Here is a 21,874-nt window from a genome sequence, read left to right on the forward strand (position 1 = left end):
AGTCCCCAGCATCCTCTACGGACTACGAGAAAAAGATTTACCGGTAGGTTTAAAATCTTATTATTTGCTTACAAAAAAATTACGCTTGGGCTGGCCCTGTCTTCAAATGTGGGAGAGATCCACTCTAGTACAGGGCATCACATAATATGAATAGTGCAGGTCTACTTGAGTTCTACTCGAGTACTAAGGGCCTGAGGTGGACGCAAAAGTGATCGCTGCTGCGTCTTTGATAGCAGCAGATCTGAGAAGTTGTGTATATGCAGCAGAAGGCGTCTTTTGTTAAAAAGACACCCAGTGCCAGCTTCTCAGATCTCCAATGCGGCATTGGATCACCATTGCGTGGGTCATCGGATATCTGCGCAACCCTAAGGTTGCTCAGAATGTCCATATGCGAAGGTCAGTGAAGCTGCATCCAACAAACCAGTTGCTGGTTTTGGACCGCCCCAAATACAGAGGTGACATGTTTCCATTTTCTGAAACGAGTCCTTTTCCAGAACCCAAAAAGCTTGTCAATCTAACTGTGGCTTGCCCCATGCTCAGGGCCATCTCTACAATTATGCAGTTTAGGTAGCTGCCTAGGGTGCCGGGATCTGAGGGGGCGTCAATGACTCTGCCTATCACCTTGTTGTGCTTAATGTAAGTGGTGGCTGTGGAACTTATAAGTAACACTTTCATGTGAAGGGCTGGGAAGTGGGCATTGGTGGTGGTTGGGGGCAGTAGGCTGAAGTTTTGCCTAGAGTGTCGAGAAACCTTGCACCTCCCTGCTTATGCTGTGTCCAGAGCTGCAGCACCATTGTGGCACTAAAGCACTGCACCTCCGGCACATGACCAGCAAAGAAACCATCGGACATCAGCGTCTGAAATCTAAACAAAAAGTAATTTGTTTCAACTTTCAACAGGTGTATAATTACTACCCTCTTATCGGAACTCTTCTTGGCCTACATAAGCAAATAGTGAAGAACACCCAAGATCAAATTGAATTTGTTTTAGAGTGTATCAAAATGCGAAGGCACGAGTTTGATGAAAATGACATCACCGGATTTATTGATGCCTATTTTATGAAGCAAAAACAGGTAACTCTTATTCGTGTTCTCCAACTAATATATAAATTATTACCCCCTCTCAGGGACGTATCTAGGGGTCCGGGCTTACTGGCAAAGTAAGGGACAGGCACCCCACATATTTGAAATAGGGAAGGTGCACGTGCAAAAAAGGGACATGATCTTGTGGGAAAGGGGCATGACCATACAATAGATCCCCCGATTAAAATTATGCTACACAATAAAACCCTTATACACATCATGCCCACACAGTAGCAGTTCTCTTTACACATTATGCCCACACAGAAATTCTTATAACACTGAGGAGACATCAGCAGTGCCTGGTCTGGCTGAGGAGGCAATGCCACCCAAGGCCAGGTAGTATAATCAAATAGTAGTGCAAAGAAGTGCAGTGCAGTGCACTACTTAGTGGTGCAGGTAGAAAATAAAATCTTAGCGGTACTGCGTGCACGCACACAAAAAAAGGGTTTGGCCACATGCCACATGGGGCGTGGTCAATGAAAATCGGCGCTTGCTACACATATGACCCCAATAGTGCAGTGCCAGATACACACATGCCTCCAATAGTGCAGTGCCAGATACACATATGCCTCCAATAGTGCCAGATACACATATTCCCCCACAGTGCCAGATACACATATTCCCCCACAGTGCCAGATACACACATGCCCCCACAGTGCCAGATACACACATGCCTCCAGAGTGCCAGATATACATATAGAGACACATATGCCCCCACAGTTCCAGATATGCCCTCACATTGCTAGATATGCCTCCACAGTGCCAGATACACGTGTGCCCCCACAGTGGCAGATATGCCCCTACAGTGTTAGATATGCCCCCATAGTGCCAGATACACATATGCCCCCACGTTGCCAGATTTGCCCCCATTTTGCCAGATACACATGCCCTTTGTGGTGCCAGATATGCCCTCTTAGTGCCAGATATGCCCCCACGGTGCTAGATATGACCCCACGGTGCCAGATACACATATGTCCCCACAGTGCCAGATAAGTCCCCACAGTCATAGTCATAGTCCCCATCCCCCTTACAGCACATAGCCATTAGCCATAGTCACCTCCCAGTAAATAGCCATAGCCCCCACCACCCCAAGCAATAGCCGTAGTCCCCCCAGCACATAGCCGTGGTCTCCACCTCTCCCAACACAGTCATACAGTAGTTCCCACCCCGCTCCCATCACATAACAATAGTTCTCTGCCAGCATAGATAGTCATAGTCCACCTCCCTGCACATAGCCCCTCACCTTCCCAAGCACATAGCCATAGTTCCCATACCCCTCCCAGCACATAGCTGTAGTCCACCCTTAGCACATAGTAGTCTCCCCCACTCCCAGCACATACATAGCCTCCCCACACAGCACATAACCCTAGTTCCCACTCCACAACATCCCAGCAGATAACCGTAGTGTCTGGCAATACCTGCTGTGCAGAGCTGCCTGGGATGGAGGGCGGAGGATCACTCAGCAGGCAGGAGTTGGCGCCGGTGTATGGCACCGCACCAAACTACATGAAGAAACTGAAAATAAATTACAGCTCCCAGCAGCCCTTGCTGCCAGGAGCTCCCGACAGCAAGGGTTGCTGAGAGTTGTAGTTTATTTTCAGTTTCTTCCCTGTAGTACATTGCAGTGCCGGACACTGGCGCCAACTCCTGCCTGCTGAGCGATCATCCGCCTTCCATCCCAGGTAATGCACAGGAAGCTCGGCACAGCAGGTATTGCCAGACACTACGGCTTAAGGGATTCCACCCATTGGCCGAGGGCGGCACCCACTGCTCGGCTGGCACCCCTGGCGAGTGCCATCCTGGCCAATGGGTAGATACGCCCCTGCCCCCCCTCTCCTAAATAAGGACAATCATTGTCAACTGTGTGTAAAGTACATATACTGGGGGGTCGGGGTTTGCGGCGGAATCACACACACACAGCATGTTACATCCCTGGGAAGAAGAGATGCAGTTAGTTGATGAGACAGATACACCACTGTATTAATGTCTCCATAATAGTCATTAGGCTATGTGCATATATAATTGCATATGAATTGACCGTCCTTTCAATTAAACAATATGTATTTTTTGGCAATTATAAGGAGAAAACATTTATTTCTAAACAATATATAGTACATTTAGTAAAAATATTTATAAAATGACAACTGGCTGTGGACATATAACTTTACATACACATGCAAAAACTTTTACTGACAAACATGCAAAAGATCCTGTATGGAGAATGGATATTTTATCTGTACATAGGGGTACATTCCGAGATGATCGTAGCTGTGCTAAATTTAGCACAGCTACGATCATTCACACTGACATGCGAGGGGACGCCCAGCACAGGGCTATCCCGCCCCGCATGTCAGTGCCGCCCCCCTTCCCCTGCAGAAGTGCAAAGGCATCGCACAGCGGCGATGCCTTTGCACTTCAAGAGTAGCTTCCGACCAGCGCAGCTTTAGCGTGCTGGCCGGGAGCTACTCATCGCTCTCCGGCCCGCAGCGGCTGCATGTGACATCACGCAGCCGCCGTGGCCTGCCCCCCCAACGGTCCGGCCACGCCTGCGTTGACCGGGCCGCTCCTCCTAAACGGTGGCTTAACGCCACCATCCAGCCCCCTCCCGCCCAGCGACAACGGCAGGCATGCGCCGGCGCACGCGCAGTTTCTGACCCGATCGATGCGCTGTGACAAACTGTAGCGAGCTATCGGGTGGGAATGACCCCCATAGTTCCCACACATGAAGTCTCTGGTAAAGGCAGCGGGTATACAGTGGTACAGTATATCCACAATTAAACTATTGTATTTTCAGACATGAAGTGATATGTTTTGTATTTTATAATAGCAATACTGTATATCACAGTGTTTGTTGATTCAAAGCACAGTCCAGATAAAATGTCCACAATACCAGTTTAAAATAATTTATATTTAATATTTACATTTTTAAATTAACTTGAGTTTGCATCCATCCTGTTGAGTTCTCCAGCAAGATCAAATCTCCTCTTTCGTATGGCGTGTAATAGTACTACACCGCCCAGCCGCCTCTGGATGTAATGGTGGAAAGAAGAAAACTCTGTGCGGCAACCGGTGTCCTCAGTGGAACCGTTCCCAGAGTGCCTGGATATCAGTGACGAAGGTGCCCGGATGCAGCTCCCGGCTCACCTCTGGAATCGTTGGCAATATGCACCCAAGGCAAAGTTCTCATGGGACTCTGGGCGGTGGCAGGAGAAATGGCAACACTCACAAATACAGCAGCAGGTGCAGGTTTAGTGGATGTCTCAGGTTTAAATACACAATTAAATCCAAGCAGGCAGTCCTCTAACCGGATTCGCTCCTATCACGGAAATAAAGAAATATTTTCATATAAAGTATGAACAGTGGTACAGTGTATTTTTCCCCCATAACAGACTGCGTATATGATGAATTATAATAATAGTAATTAAAAGTAGTATGTGTATAAAAGTAGTATGTAAAAACTAGTATGTGTATAAAAGTAGTATGTGTATAAAAGTAGTATGTAAAAAGTATGTGGATAAAAGTAGTATGTAAAAAGTAGTATGTGGATAAAAGTAGTATGTAAAAAGTAGTAAGTGTATAAAAATAGGATTTTAATACCTACCGGTAAATCCTTTTCTCTTAGTCTGTAGAGGATGCTGGGGATGATTCAAGAACCATGGGGTATAGACAGTGGCGTAACTACAAATTTTTCTCCCCCAAGCCAAAAAATTCTTTAGCGCCCCCCCATCCCCCATAATTGGCACTAGTAAAGGGATAAAAATGTGTGCGCCGCAAAAGGGGCGTGTCTTCATCGAAATGGGCGTGGCTTCGCATAAAGGGGCGTGGTATTGCAGGAAAAGACTACCTCATACCCCAGTTTTGCAACCTGCACGCCCAGACGTTAGCCACCACAGGAAAGTAAAATAATCCTGTTTCATGCCCCTTACATTATTTGTCATTTTTCCTCCTTATAGTAATGCCCAGTATACATTATGCCACATACTGCAATAGCCCTTAGACATTATGCCACACACAATAATGCACACACCGTAATGCCCCCGACACATTATGCCACACACCGTAATGCCTGTGACACATTATGACAGGAATCGCAATGCCCGTTATACATTATGCAACACACTGCAATGCCCCTGATACATTATAGCACATACAATGTCTGGGACACATTATGATACACACCGCAATGACCCTGAGACATTATACCACATATCACAATGCCCGTGATATAGTAAACCATACACCGTAATGCCTGTGACACATACCGCAATGCCCGTTATACCCTATGCCACACACCGCAATGCCCCTGATACATTATAGCACATACAATGTCTGTGACACATTATGACACACACCGCAATTACCCTGAGATATTATACCACATACCACAATGCTCGTGATATAGTATACAACACACCGTAATGCCTGACACATTATGACACACACCGCAATGTCTGTGATACATTATGCCACACACTGCAATGACCCTGAGACATTATACCACATATCACAATGCCCGTGATATAGTATACCATACACCGTAATGCCTGTGACACATACTGCAATGCCCGTTATACCCTATGCCACACACCGCAATGCCCGTTATACATTATGCAACACTGCAATGCCCCTGAGACATTATACCACATACCACAATGCCTGTGATACAGTACGCCACACACCGTAATGCCTGTGACACATTATGACACACACCGCAATGTCCGTGATACATTATGCCACACACCATAATGCCCATTACCAGAGGCGTATCTAGGGTAGGGCGAGTGGGGCACGTGCCCTGGGCGCCCTGGCAGGCCCAGGAGAGGTGGGCGCCGCCGGCGTCCAGGGCATCGTGCCCCACTCGCCCCCGTCAACCCTAAATGTGAGGGGAGGAGAGCACAGCGTCTCTCCCTCCCCTCACCGCCGCTGCCAGCACTAGCAGCGCTGCCAGCAGCGCTGCTGTGTCCGGTCTCAGGCACTAGCCAATCAGAGCTTGCGGACCGGCTCCTGATTGGCTGCCGGTCCGCGAGCTCTGATTGGCTAGCGAACCGGCGCCAGACAGCCGCCGGAGACCTGGAGCGGTGAGGGGAAGGAGAGGCGCTGTGCTGCGCTCTCCTTCCCTCACATAACAACAAGCCAGCGGCCGGTGAGTGACGGGAGGGGGTGGGGGGGGGGGGTCCGGCGGCACAGTGGGGCAAGTATCTGGCACCAAGTGGGGCCTGGCACTGTGGGGCAATGTAGCTGGCACTGTGGGGCAATGTAGCTGGCACTGTGGGGCAATGTATCTGGCACTGTGGGGCAATGTATCTGGCACTGTGGGGCAATGTAACTGGCACTGTGGGGCATTGTATCCGGCACTGTGGGGCAATGTAACTGGCACTGAGTGGGGCAATGTATCTGGCACTGTGGGGCATGTATCCGGCACTGTGGGGCATTGTATCCGGCACTGTGGGGCAATGTAACGGGCACTGTGGGGCATGTATCTGGCATTGAGTGGGGCATGTATCTGGCACTGTGGGGCATGTATCTGGCACTGTGGGGCCATGTATCTGGCACTGTGGGGCCATGTATCTGGCACTGTGGGGCCATGTATCTGGCACTGTAGGGCAATGTATCCGGCACTGTGGGGCATGTATCCGGCACTGTGGGGCATTGTAACTGGCACTGAGTGGGGCATGTATCTGGCACTGTGGGGCATGTATCCGGCACTGTGGGGCATTTTATTCGGCACTGTGGGGCAATGTAACTGGCACTGAGTGGGGCATGTATCTGGCACTGTGGGGCAATGTATCTGGCACTGTGGGGCATGTATCCGGCACTGTGGGGCATTGTATCCGGCACTGTGGGGCAATGTAACTGGCACTGTGGGGCATGTATCTGGCACTGAGTGGGGCATGTATCTGGCACTGTGGGGCAATGTATCTGGTACTGTGGGGCATGTATCCGGCACTGTGGGGCAATGTAACTGACACTGAGTGGGGCAATGTAACTGACACTGAGTGGGGCAATGTAACTGGCACTGAGTGGGGCATGTATCTGGCACTGTGGGGCATGTATCTGGCACTGTGGGGCAATTTATCCATGGGGCATGTATCCGGCACAGTGGGGCAATGTAACTGGCACTGTGGGGAAATGTAACTGGCACTGTGGGGCATGTATCCGGCACTGTGGGGCAATGTAACTGGCACTGTGGGCCATTTTCAGTGGCCACACCCCTTCTGGAGCGTATCCACACCCCTTCTGGCGCGCGCAAATACTTCTTTTTGTGTGGGATTTTTTTTTGGGGGGGGCGCCATTTTCCATCTTGCCCTGGGCTCCGAAAACCCTAGTTACACCTCTGCCCATTACACATTAAGTCCTACAGTAAGGCTTCGAATTACTTTTAAATTACCTGCTCGTTGCCAGGGGTTTCATGCTCTTGGTTCCATGCACGGTGCCAGGGGTTTTCATGCTCAGGGTGTCATGCTCGTGTCCAGGGGTTTCATGCACTGGGTGTCATGCTCGTTGCTAGGGGGTAGTGCTTGTTACTAGGGCTGTGCTCTCCCAGTGCCACATATGCCCCCAGTGCCAGATATTCCCGCACAGTGCCAGGTTCTCACATGCCCCCAGTGCCAAATATAGCCCCCCCACATGTGTCAGGTACACATATACGCCCCAGTGCCACATATACCCCCAGTGCCAGATATTCCCCCACAGTGCCAGGTACTCGCATGCCCCCAGTGCCAAATACAGCCCCCTTCCCCCCCATGTGCCAGGTACACATATACCCCGCCAGTGCCACATATGCCCCCAGTGCCACATAAGCCCCCCTCCCCCTGTGCCACATATGCCCCCAGTGCCACATAAGCCCCCCTCCCACTGTGCCACATATGCCCCCAGTGCCACATAAGCCCCCCGCTGTTTTGTGTTGGAGGGACACAGAGGGCACAGCGCGCGCCTCTCCTGTGTCCCTCCTGGGTCTCCGGCGGGTCTGTTAAAGGAAGTGCCGGTTCGTGAGCCAATCAGAGCTCATGAACGGCACTTCCTTTATTAGACCCGCCGGAGACCCAGGAGGGACACAGGAGAGGCGCGCACTGTGCCCTCCGTGTCCCTCCTTACAGCAGCGGAGGGAAGGAGGAAACCGCAGATTGACATGCTCGTCCGCATGTCAATCTGCGCTAAATCAGTGGCGCCCCCGCAGCCCTGCGCCCCCAAGCCACCGCCAGGGCTGCGGGGGCAGTAGTTACGCCACTGGGTATAGACGGGATCCGCAGGAGACATGGGCACTTTAAGACTTTGAATGGGTGTGAACTGGATCCTCCCTCTATGCCCCTCCTCCAGACTCCAGTTTAAGTAACTGTGCCCAGGGAGACAGACATTTCGAGGAAAGAATCTATTGTTAAACCACGGTGAGCATCTTACCAGCTCACACCTCCAGTATGCCGCAGAACGTGGCATTCAATAGAACACCAGCCGACGGCATGAAGAATATGGAGCAATATACTGACAAAGCATAACACAACCTGTGTGTAAACACAACCAAGAACAGCATAACGCATGCCACGGCATGAATAACGACAGCAACAGGCTGACTTAAACGCAACACACCATGTGTGTAACCATACCCAATAACTGCAGATACAGTACGCACTGGGACGGGCACCCAGCATCCTCTACGAACTAAGAGAAAAGGATTTACCGGTAGGTATTAAAATCCTATTTTCTGAGGAAGGGGCGTGGCCTGTGAGGTGACTGGAAGCTATTGCACTGGGCTCCCACCTCAGCCGATTAACTACGGGCTTTATACCTGCCCTAACCCCCTACTGAGCCACCACAGCCTCATACACTCTCCCATAGGGCCCCCCTGTACCTAACCTGAGAAGCCGCGGAGCCGGGAGACGTCCCTGCACGTCTCTGCAGGTTGCGGCCTAGCCGGGTCCGGAAGCCGGGGGCTCGAGTGCGCGCCGCACCCGGGATTCGAGCTCCGGAGGCCGCGCGGGTCGCGCACCGGGGGGGGTACGGCCGCGGACGCCGCCCAGACAACCTGCAGTGCCTATAAACACCCCAGGACCCCTGGGCAAGGAGCTGGAGGTGGAGCATCTGCCTGTTATAAGTCCACACAGGGATCTTTTAAAGCAGCAGAACCAGCAATAGGAGGCCGTGGCGGCCATCTTGGAAAACCCCTGCTGACCCTGGAGCTGGTATTTTCTATCACCTGCACCCTCAACACCCCTGGGCTCAGGGGCTGGGTGAGTGCACCTTTATCTCCACCTGCTGCACCCTGGCTCTGCAGCAGGCAGCTAGGTGGGATGCTGGCAGTGAATCTCTGATGTGACCCCCTCTTGCCCTCCTCCACCACTCATGCTTAATGTGTCTAACACCTGACGGTCCTCCGTGTCCCGCATCTCTGTGAATAAAGTAACCTACCGCTACGCCTGTCCTGGTCCTTTACAACTACCTCTGTACTCTTCTGTCATGGCACCTAAAAAGGTAAAAGGAGCGCTGCCATCTAAAGTGTCTTTTCCTAAGCAGAAGTCACCTCCGACCTCATCTTCCCCGCGGGGAGAACGCCCAGCTACTGCCTCGACCCCTCTGAAATCAAGTAATTCACTGGGCACCATGTCGATTGCTGGCATAGATGTGGACTCTGAGGCGCCCCTGACGGTGAAATCTCTATGTCAGATTCTGGTGGCATTTAAATCTGATTTAACTACCGATCTTACAGCGGCTATTAGAGAAGTCAAGACAGACTTAACCGAGGTTGGAAACCGTACAGATCATTTGGAGCATAAGATGGAGGAACTTGTGTCATCCCACAACGATCTCATCACCGCACATGACCAGCAGAGGGCCGACCTGGACGCGCTACGAGATAAGATGGCGGATATGGAGGACCGCTCCCGCCGGAACAACGTTAAAATAAGAGGCATTCCGGACTCTGTGACTAACTCGGAATTGGAAGGCTACACCATGACCGTTTTTCGCAAGCTGTTGCCGGACGCTGACACTCGTGATTTACTTATCGACCGTATACACCGCTTGCCTCGCCCGCGTACGGTCTCTAACGATCTTCCCAGAGACACTCTACTACGCATCCACTTCTTTTCTACCAAAGAAAAGATTCTTAAAGCGGCAAGAAATGTAGGAGATTCTGATGTTCTGGGAGGACTCCAAATCTTCCAAGACTTCTCAGCTGTAACAATGGCGAAAAGAAGAAACCTGGCTCCGATAACGACAGCACTACGTGCTAACGACATACCCTACAGATGGGGTTTCCCGGTGAAGCTGATCATCACTAGCGACGGATCCTCGTATGTCGTTTCCTCTCTGGATGCCGGTATCAAGCTACTGTCGGACTGGGACATCTCCGTTAAACAGCCCCAGGGCCTTGGCAATCGCCCTGGAATACGAGCCGAGTGGTCTACTCATTGAATCTCTTGACCCCTTCTGTTGGCTAAAATATCTTGATTACACCGGATTGTTGGTCGTTTCCTGTTCAGGACTATACCTTGCGATTGGGGCTATCCCCTGGGACTATGTGAGTTATACGACGACCCAATCGTGCACAAAGTAATTTCTGATATGTCAATGTGATTTATGTGTTGAGTTTTTACGTTCTCTCTCTGCCTAAAGGTTCTGTTTAATTGCTGTTTAGGTTATGTTACTTATAAATTCTAAGCACCTCGGTTGATTAGCTGTCCCGAATGTGATAAATCGGAATTATTTTAATAGTATATAAACGGGTGGCATGAGTGGTGGCGTCAGGCCACATCACCCCCTTCCTCTTGTTATTCTACTGCACCTGTTCCTCCCCTTGCAGTAGCTATGCAGGCCCGATATACAGGGCCTTCTTGGTTTATTCCCCTGTTATTTATGCCCAATTTTAGTTTACACCCATGTACCTCTTTTCCCCTGTTTCTTTTTTGTCAGCTATTTTTTCCTGGGAAACATCTACTATTTGGTAATGAGGTAGGCCGGTGGTTCACTGTACGATTGGTGGAGACTGCTGACATGCATTTCATCTATCTAAACCATGGTTCGGATTTTGTCTTTGAATGTTAAGGGGTTAAACTCCCCTAATAAGAGGAGATTGGCCCTTACATACTTTTTAAACAGAAGGTGGATATTGCAGCGGTACAAGAGACCCACTTCTCAGCTTTGAAACCCCCGGTCTTTGGCGACCAAAGATATCCCCAGCGGTTTTTTGCAAATGGCCCGTTTAAGCGTAATGGGGTGGCGATTCTAATCGGTGCAAAAACACCCTTTGTGTTGCAAGCACAGGCGTCTGATAAAAATGGCAGATACCTCATAGTGCAAGGCCTGTTAGCTGATAAACTGGTGACGATAGTATCGGTATATGCCCCTAATGCCAACCAACTTCCCTTTTTGCGCAAATTATTCACCAAAATTCAAGCAATTCGTAAAGGTTCCTTGATAGTTTTGGGAGACTTTAACCTAGTCTTAGATCCATCCTTGGATAGATCTCCGAGAGGTGTTCCACTACGCTCGCCCCCCCCCCCCCCCTCTCCAGCTTCCACTGGGTTTAGGACGTTAGTGAACGAATTTGACCTATACGACATATGGAGAGTCCAGAATCCTTCAGCAAGGGATTACACCTTATATTCACCGGTACATAACTCATACTCACGCATTGATATCACTTTCTGTGACAAATGGACTCTGCAGCATATCCGCTCAGTGGACATCCTTCCCATAACATGGTCAGACCATGCCCCGATACTTTGCCGGTGGGATCTTGATAGACAGTCCCTACCTCCCCACCCATGGCGACTATCCCCCCACCTGCTCTCCAACCAGGTATCTAAAAAGATGATTGAGGATAGTATATCAGGCTATTTACTGTCCAATGCCCCCTCTGACACGTCCACATGTAACCACTGGTGTGCCTTAAAAGCTGTAGTTCGGGGAGCGGCTATTCAAGCTGGGGCATTATTAAAGCGTCAATCAGCTCAATTGCAAAACGATTTGGAAGCTAAATTAAAATGCTTGGAAGACCAAAACAAACAAACCCCGTCTCTGTCTGTTAGAAAGGAGCTTGCCGTGATACGGGGCCAATTGCAGAAACTCTTAATGGCCCGAACACAACAAGCTTTGAATAGACTGCGCAAGAGATTTTATATAGCGGGTAATAGACCGGGCAGATTACTGGCCCGAAAATTACGATCCCAACAAGCTCGGAATAAAATTAAATTCCTGATGTCCCCCTCCGGTTTAAAAGTTTCCAATCCCCTGGATATCTCAAATCAATTTGCCCATTATTATGCCCGACTGTATAATCTCTCGTCGGACCCTACCACCCAACAACCTACAGCAGCGTCCATTGATAGTTTTTTAAGTTCCTTGCACCTCCCTTCTTTGTCGGAGGCCCAGGTAGAGCTTTTGAATGCTCCCTGGGCCTTGGAGGAAGTTATGGAGGCAATACGGTCGCTGCCCTCAGGTAAAGCTCCGGGACCAGACGGTTTCATAAACGATTTTTATAAAATGTATCAGGGACTTCTAACACCCACATTGACCAACGTTTTTAATGACATAACTGAGACGGGTACCCCCCCCAGGGAGATGTTGGAGGCACAGGTGGTGACGTTACCTAAACCAGGGAAGGACCCCTCTTCGTGCCAGAATTACCGCCCCATAGCGTTATTGAATGGCGACATTAAATTATTTGCCAAGCTTATTGCCACCCGAGTTAAACTCTAATTACCTACCTTGATCCACCAGGACCAGGTGGGGTTTATACCGGGAAGGCAGGCGTCGGATAACACCCGCAGAGTCTTTGATCTTCTTGATTCTTTACCGTCTGATCGGGGCCTTCTCCTGCTATCCCTGGATGCGGAGAAGGCATTTGATCGGTTGGGTTGGCCATATATGAAATCTGTTTTATCTAAATTTGGCTTCAGCGGGCGTATTCTCTCCGGCATGCTTGCATTATACCACTGCCCCTCGGCTCGGGTGTTTAGCAATGGCTTCTTATCAGACGTATTTCCCATTACCAACGGCACGAGACAGGGCTGCCCCCTGTCCCCGCTAATATTTGCGCTCGCTATAGAACCTCCGGCAGCGAAAATCCGCCTCAGCCCCCTGTTCCCTGGTGTTTCCCTTGGGCCCCAGTCGCATAAATTGTGTCTTTTCGCTGATGATGTTTTGCTATTTGTCACAGATCCCATAGAATCCCTACCCCACTTACACTCCCTATTAGATGATTATAGTAGAGCCTCTTATTATAAGCTCAATACTGCAAAAACGGATGCTCTGCCAATTAACCTCTCTGATTCTCTTGCCACCCTTCAATCAAAATATCCCTATAACTGGCAAACTTCGTCTCTTACCTACTTAGGTGTTTCTATATCCCCTAAAATAGACACGGTACTGGAGGAAAATCTTAATCCCCTCCTTATCTCACTCACAATTTTAACCAGATCCTGGGCGCTTTATGATATTTCTTGACTTGGACGCTTAGCTGCGTTCAAAATGTCCCTCCTTCCCAAGTTGATGTATCTTTTCCGAACGATACCTTACTCTTTTCCCAAACGATACATTGACAAATTTACGGCCATTATGGTAAAGTACATATGGGCAGCCCGGGCCCCTAAAATAGCACGCACTCGAATGGTCCTACCCAAGGCTTTGGGAGGACTGGCGATGCCAGACCTTGCACTTTACCATGAGGCGTGTACATTAGCACATGTAAAGATGTTTGGGGCAGCTGGATTAAACCTGGGATGGGCTAATCTGGAAAGACAAGCGTGTACGGTTTACCCGTTGGGGGACATCCTACATACCCCTAAGAGCCTTCGCCCACCTTCTCTATCAACACTTCCATCTACACGCACTTCACTGCAAACATGGGACAAATTAACTGCGAAACTGACTGCTGCACCACCTACCTTTAAATCTATTTCTCTCCATGCCTTGATGAAACTAATCCCAAATTTGAATATCTCCTGATGGCATTTATGTGGCCTCTCCAAACTGAGTGATTTGTTAGACGGGTCAGTAATGATACCCTTCCCTGCCCTGCAAACTCAATTTTCCTTACCTGATTCCTCACGACTGAGCTATTACCAAATTAGTCATTGGTGGAGCTCGCTTCCTAGTATTACTAGAGAGGTCCACCCATATACTCACCGGATTTACGCTAGACTGAATGTGACAGACTCTAAGGGAGATATATCCTTTTGGTACAACGTTCTCGTGGCCCTACTGCCCAACCCTAAGGTCAAAGCACAGATTAAGTGGGAGAGGGACTTGGACCTCAGACTGTCAGATTCCCAATGGAGTAACATCTACCTATCTACACACACTATGTCTAAGTGTCTTAACCACACTAGGATGCACACAAAGTTGCTGAACAGACTTTATCTCACCCCAGATAGACTTCATGTGTTTTGGCCCTCATGTTCAAAATTTTGTTGGAGGCAATGTGGGGAAGTAGGTGATATTTTCCACATTTTTTGGACCTGTCCCTTACTGGCCCCCTTCTGGGCAGCTATATTTGAATTAATCAATAACGTTCTTCATATGTCCCTAAGCCCCTCTCCTAGTATGGCGTTGCTCCATTTGATGCCGAATACTCTATCTCCCCGTCACAAATATGTATTGGGTCACATCCTTATAGCGGCAAGAGCCGCTCTGGCACAAAACTGGAAACAGTCTACATTGCCTCATATTTCGAAAGTTATTCAAAAAATTGAATTTCATTGTGAAATGGAAACACAGTTTGTGGCAATGTCACCTCTCCCTTCTGCGAAACTACCAGATTGGTCATTATGGCGGGAATATGAATCAAGTAGAGCCCGGCCCCAACCCTTACCGACTATTTCCAGTCCTAGCCCCAGCCAGTTCCCTTTAAACGAACCGAATGATCCCCCGGACATTAGTCCATAAATACTCCAATCTCTCAGTACTGCTATATGCTTGTGTATTTATATGCAGATGTCATGTACTAATTGGATGCAAAGTGAATCTGTTATTATAGATGTTTCTCTCCCCCCTAATTGTTTATAAATGTTTATTATTCCCCCCCCCCCCCCCTCCCTCTTTCTTTTGTACCCTACCCTTTTTGTTGTTGGAAAGAAAAACAATAAAAATTTAATGATGGTAAAAAAAAATCCTATTTTCTCATACGTCCTAGAAGATGCTGGGGACGCTTCAAGAACCATGGGGTTCATACCAAAGCTCTAGAACGGGCGGGAAAGTGCGGATGACTCTGCAGCACCGATTGACCCAACAAGAGGTCCTCTTCAGCCAGGGTATCAAACTTGTAAAACTTCGCAAAGGTGTTTGAACCCGACCAAGTAGCAGCTCGGCAAAGCCGTAATGCCGAGACCCCTCGGGCAGCCGCCCAGGATGCGCCCACCTTTCTGGTAGAATAGGTCTTCACTGATTTCGGTAACGGCAATCCAGCCGTAGAATGAGCCTGCTGAATCGTATTATAGATCCAGCGTGCAATAGTCTGCTTGGAAGCAGGAGCCCAAATCTTGTTGGGAGCATACAGGACAAACAGAGCCTCCGTTGTCCTAATCTGAGCCGTTCTGGTGACATAAATTTTCAAAACTCTGACCACATCGAGAGACTTCTATTCCGTCAAGACTTCAGTAGCCACTGGCACCACAATAGGTTGGTTCATGTGAAACGATGAAACCACTTTTGGCAGAAAATTGCTGACGAGTTCTCAACTCCGCTCTATCCGTATGGAAGATTAAATAGGGGCACTTGTAGGACAAAGCCGCTGATTCAGACACCCGCCTTGCGGATGCCAAGGCCAACAGCCTGACCACTTTCCAAGTGACAAATTACAACTCTACCTTACGTAAAGGTTCAAAACAATAAGATTTCCGGAACTGCAACACCACGTTAAGGCCCCATGGAGCTCCAGGGGGACACAAAGGGAGGTTGGATGTGTAACACTCCTTTTACGAAAGTTCGAACTTTTATAAAGGAGGCCAATTGTTTTTGGAATAAAACTGATAAGGCTGAATCTGGACCTTAATCGAGCCCAACTTAAGACCCGCATCCACACCATCTTGTGAAAAAAAGGAGAAAACGATCCCACTGGAATCTTCCGTAGAAGCCTTCTTGGATTCGCACCAAGACACATACTTTCTCCAAATACGGTGGTAATGTTACTCCTCTACTGGTCTGAAGAAAAATAGGGATGACTTCACTGGAAATATCCTCTCGGCTAGGATCCGGCGTTCACCTGAAGATTCGGATACCAGGTCCTCTTGGGCCAGTCTGGAACAATGAGGATCACCTGAACCTTTGTTCTTCTTATGATCGTTAACATTTTTGGAAAAAAATGGAAGCAGAGGGGACGCATAGACCGACTGAAACACCCACGGAGTCATTAGGGCGTCCACTGCTATTGCTTGAGGGTCCCTTGACCTGTAACAATATCTCTGAAGCTTCTTATTGAGGCAATACGCCATCTTGTCTATTTTAGGAATCCCTCAACGACTTGTCACTTCTGTGAAAACATCTGGATGAAGACACCACTCTCCTGGATGGAGAACGTGTCTGCCGAGGAAGCCTGCTTCCCAGTTGTCCACTCCTGGAATGAACATTGCATATGATTTTGTCGCCCAGCGGAAAATCTTTCTGGCTTCTGCCATTGTTGCTTCGGTTTCTGTTTGTAGAAAACGGCCCTTACCTCTAGACCGTTAATGTGGTGACAAGTATCCTAACTTGACCCTCTTCCTTGGAAGTTTACCTCCTGTGTGACAGCTCCCCCGCCTCGAAGGCATGCATCCGTGGTCCCTAGGATCCAGGCCTGGAACCCGAACCTGCGCTTATGAGAACTGCGCCGCTACCACAGGAGTGAAATTCTGGTCTTGAAAAAACAGGATTATCCCAGGTGGGAACCGGACCACTTGTCCAACTGGTGCCGCTAAAAACACTCTGGCATTTAACCTGCTCACTGAATGGCCTTGTAGGCCGCAACCATCTTTTTCATCAACGGAATGTAATGATGGATTGATCCTGTTGCAGATCTGACCCTACTCTGGATCCTCAGAGCTTTTTCCACTGGAAGAAACAAACTCTCAACAGTTCTGTATCTAACAGTATTTCCAACGCCGACAACCACGTCGTTGGGATCAACAGTGATTCTGGCAAGTTCAGGAGCCAACCACTTTGTTGAAGAACTGTCAGGGAGAATGCAACGTTTTGCACCACTTGGTTTCTTGACCTCGCCGTAATCAGGAGAGCGTCCCAATATAGAATTATAATGACTCTTTTACTATCGAAGGAAAACCATCATACCGCCATCACTCCGGTGAATTGGTAATGACAATCCTGAATAGCAAACCAAGGTAAGCCTAATGCGGAAGAAACCATAATTAGACCCCCTTTCTCCTTTTTTAGATTGGAGATCCCTGCCCTGAGAGATTCCAGCTTGTAGTTCAACTTCTTGAGTAGAAATTTTTGGATTTTAGATATAGGATTGTTCTGACCGAGCCGTCCGGCCTTGGGAGCACGAAAAAGCTTGAATAACAGCTTCTTCTTTTTTTGTGACCGGGACAGCAGGACAATGACCTGATCCTGACACAACTCTTGTATGGCGTCGCATACTACCTCCCCTTCCAGAGGAGAATCGGTACAGTCTATTTGAAAAATCGGTGAGGGGAAACATCTGGAAACTGCAGTATGTCCCCCTTGGGACTCTATTCTTAAACTCGCTGGTCCATGTCCGTTCCAGGACTGACTGAAGAGTATTATACGTGGTCCGACCGGTGTGGGCTCCCGCAAGATACACCCAGCGTCATGCGGTGGATGTGGCAGAAACAGAGGATGATTTCTGCTTCTGCGAACTTGAAAAGACTGCTGACCTCTTACATTTTCACCTTCCTCTACCTGCAAAGAAAGGGAAATCCGTATCTATTCGGTCGAAATGACTGCATCTTACAATAATGCGTCACCAACCGTTGTGAGGGAACATAGGGCAAGAAGGTAGACTTACCAGTGGTATCTGCCAAGATCAACTTAACAAGGCCATCCCCAAACCAGGTTTCACCTTCATAGGAAAGAGACTCCAGTTCTTCTCGGAGTCAGCCTTAGCATTCCATTGGTGAATCCACAACGCCCTACTAGTCGAGACCGCCATGGAATTGGCCCGCGAACCCAAGAGTCCTATATCCCTTGTGGTCACACGGCAGTCTGCTGCAATGTTATAGATCTGACCCAACTTAAGGAGTACCCTGCATACAACTACTCCCCCATGCGCACGTAATGCAAGTATAATCAACGTACATGCGGACACATAATTAGAGTATCGCATATCTTCCTGCATACGATCCTTTGTGACAGGGCCCCGTGCAGAACAGGGGGTGACTCTCACTTTATTCTATCCACGATGGGAAAAGAATAAACCATCGGAATCCTCTTGAGGATTTGAAAATATCTTGTCACGGCCGCTCAACACATGAGAAGGAATAACTTTACCTCAGCATTCATTATAATTTTTTTTATATATATACATATGTATACCTTTAAATACACCTATACACACAAATATCTATATATATAACTTATATATAAATATCCCTTTTGACATGAACAGCAGGGTCCCTAGTGACATTAATTCGTCCTTAATGTGCATGAAACATGTACTGAATGCCGATTTTGTGGATCTAGGGGGTAATTCTGAGTTGATCGCAGCAGCAAGTTTGTTAGCAATTGGGCAAAACCATGTGCACTGCAGGGGGGGGCAGATATAACATTTGCAGAGAGCATAGGTGGGCACAGGGGGGGTGCCTGGTGCGCACAGGCACCCCCTAATGTCTGGCACCACAATCTCACATGCCTGATGCAGCGATCGCCGAGCAGGCTGATTACTGTCCCCTCTGCACTGCACCCTGTCAGGACTGCATTACTGACCGGAGGCATGGGTTAATCAAGGGTGCCACTGCCACCGGCTTTCAAACTCCAGGCTCCACCTCCATGTACAAAAACAGCGTGATGTGACATGATTACGTCATGCTGCTCGCACGCCCACCCGCCACATGCCAACCTCTCTCCTTCTATGCTATGCCAGCCACTGATGAGGATCAGCATGCAGCCAGCGTTCCTCTTAGGAAGACAAATTCAATACTGGCAGGCAGTCGGCAGCAACATTGACACGTCACTCGTTTTTCCAGCAGCAGCAGTACTAGTCTGCGACTGTCAGTGAGTGGCTGACTTGTAAGTAAGCTGCTGCAGCTTGCAGGGGAAAGAAAGGGGGAGCCAGACCAGGCTGAGGAGGAGCAGTGTAATTGCAGTGAGTGCCATCAGGGGTTTTTGTTTGGTGCACACCACAACATCTGACAATGTATCTGCTTTATTAGGATTGGTACAAGGGTGGACATTTTATATTGCGTTGACCGACAATAGATGGTGGTAGACACGCCCAAAAGGCGGTGCTAGACACACCCCTCCGATGGTGCACCCCCTAATAAAATGTGCTGCGCACGCCTTTGGCAGAGAGAGTTAGATTTGGGTGGGTTATATTGTTTCTGTGCAGGGTAAATACTGGCTGCTTTATTTTTACACTGCAATTTAGTTTGTTTGAAGACCCCCCACCAAAATCTAACTCTCTCTGCACGATATATCTGCACCCCCCTGCAGTGCACATGGTTTTGCACATTAGCTAACAAATTTGCTGCTGCGATCAGGTCTGAATTAGGCCCAAAGTCCAGTAGGATAGTAACTGCACACAGAATCTTTCTAATAACATACACAGAATTTACACTTGTCATGGATCATAGTACTGTAATGGTAGAAAGCTGTCATAACACCACCATTTGAAAGTAGGCAGAACACTAAATGGTGTACCATTTATAAATTGAATTAAGAATATTTTTTTTAACATTGCCACCTAATTTAATACATTATATAAACATATGGGGGAATTCAATTGTTTTGTGCTGCCCGCAGCCCTCGTCTAAAGTGACAAAAGCAATTCAATTGTTTGTGCTGCTAGGCAGGAGTGCAGCGGGCACCGATTTCTTCTTGCACCCTTCTGTGGTGGAAAGCAAAAATTAACGAAAAGTTTTGCTTTGGGTGCCCAAATGCAGCGCACCCAGTACTTTGCACGGGATTTTGCCGCTTTACGGGTCTAAATGGGCACAAAGTGCATGATAAGTAAGCCCAGGATTCTTGGGTTCTTCTAACCTACTCTAATCTATTCCCAGTACACTCAAATTTTCAGTTTACTTATAGGTTTTATGTACCAGGGAATAAATGACCTATTTTGACTGTTAAAACCTAAAAACACCTAGGGCCTAATACAGACCTGCAAGTGATTTTTGCACTGCAATTTAGATTTCAGTCTGAACACACCCCACCCAAATCTAACTCTCTCTGCACATGTTACATCTGCCCCTCCTGCAGTGCACATGGGGGGTAATTCCAAGTTGATCGCAGCAGGACATTTTTTAGCAGTTGGGCAAAACCATGTGCACTGCAGGGGAGGTAGATTTAACGTGTGCAGAGAGAGTTAGATTTGGGTGTGGTGTGTTCAATCTGCAATCTAATTTGCAGTGTAAAAATAAAGCAGCCAGTATTTACCCTGCACAGAAACAAAATAACCCACCCAAATCTAACTCTCTCTACACATGTTATATCTGCCTCCCCTGCAGTGCACATGGTTTTGCCCAATTGCTACCAAAATTCCTGCTGCGATCAACTTGGAATTACCCCCATGATTCGTGTCGATCTCCGGGAGTAGTAACTGGGCAAAGTAACATTTTTGCGATCCCGAGGGATCTGAGGGAAATATATTCTATGAATATGACACCCTCCATAAATATTACTACGTCTGTGTTCGTGCCACAGACCTATGCAACCTTACTATACATACATATACATATAGGAATAGCCCTTTCTGATTCTGATATGCATCACATTATCATGCCAATTTTTACCTAGTCAGATATTGTTGGTGCCGACATGGTCACCACCACACGTCTGTGTCTACCATATAGTTTTCTCTTGGGAAGAACATACATCTACTGACATGTTGACACTTAGTTACATGTACCAAGCACCATTAGGAGTCGGCGGTGCCGACAGAGTCATTACCACAGCCGTTTGTGGCAGAGCACTCAGCTTCAGATATGCAGACACATGTGTACCAAACACCCACCGACATTACACTGGCTATAAGGGATAGACCCCAGTACATTCTGTCAGGGAAACACAGAAGGAGTTTACCAGCTCATTTCTACAGCGCTCATTATATAGTGTGCTTTTTATTTTTAACTTATAATGCACCAAACAACTGTGCCCCACCCCCCCTCGTTTTTCACTGTGATCTGTACAGTAGTGTTTTGGAAGGACCAGCGTCTCTGTGAGGAGAAAATGGCGCTGAAATGAACTGTGAGGTGTAAGCCCGCCCCCTTAATGGCGCGCTTCAGCCCCGCTATTTCTTACATATATTTATACTGGCGGCGGTTAATTCTAGTGCCTGGGCACTTATATATTCATTTGCCAGTCTCTGTTGAGGATTTATATGCTGCCTACAGTGCCTGTGTCCCTACAGTCCCTGTGTGTGTGGGAGCATGGCGCACAGCGCAGCCGTTGTGCGGTACCTCAAAGCCGTCACTGAAGTCTTCTGATCTTCTACTCACCCGTCTTCTGACTTCTGGCTCTGCAAGGGGTTGACGGCAGGCTCTGGGAATGAGCATCTAGGCGTACCTAGCGATCAGACCCTCTAGAGCTAATGGTGTCCAGTAGCATAAGAAGCAGAGCCTTGAAACTCACAGAAGTAGGTCTGCTTCTCTCCCCTAAGTCCCACGATGCAGGGAGACTGTTGCCAGCAG

General features: G+C 48.4%; 1 protein-coding gene across 3 annotated transcripts in view; it reads left to right on the plus strand.

The window, feature by feature from the left end:
* The window catches only part of LOC134945333 (cytochrome P450 2K1-like), a 251,682-nt gene that overhangs the window by 71,412 nt on the left and 158,396 nt on the right, over window positions 1-21,874 (plus strand). For 2 of the 3 annotated variants that reach the window (XM_063934537.1, XM_063934539.1), the window contains exon 6: window positions 900-1,073. The exons of the other annotated variant lie outside the window; for it this stretch is intronic. In XM_063934537.1, coding sequence (XP_063790607.1) covers window positions 900-1,073 — 174 coding nt within the window. The remainder of the gene's footprint in view (window positions 1-899; window positions 1,074-21,874) is intronic. 3 annotated transcript variants of the gene reach the window in all.

This window comes from Pseudophryne corroboree, chromosome 7, assembly GCF_028390025.1.
Source record: "Pseudophryne corroboree isolate aPseCor3 chromosome 7, aPseCor3.hap2, whole genome shotgun sequence".
NCBI classification, from domain to species: domain Eukaryota; kingdom Metazoa; phylum Chordata; class Amphibia; order Anura; family Myobatrachidae; genus Pseudophryne; species Pseudophryne corroboree.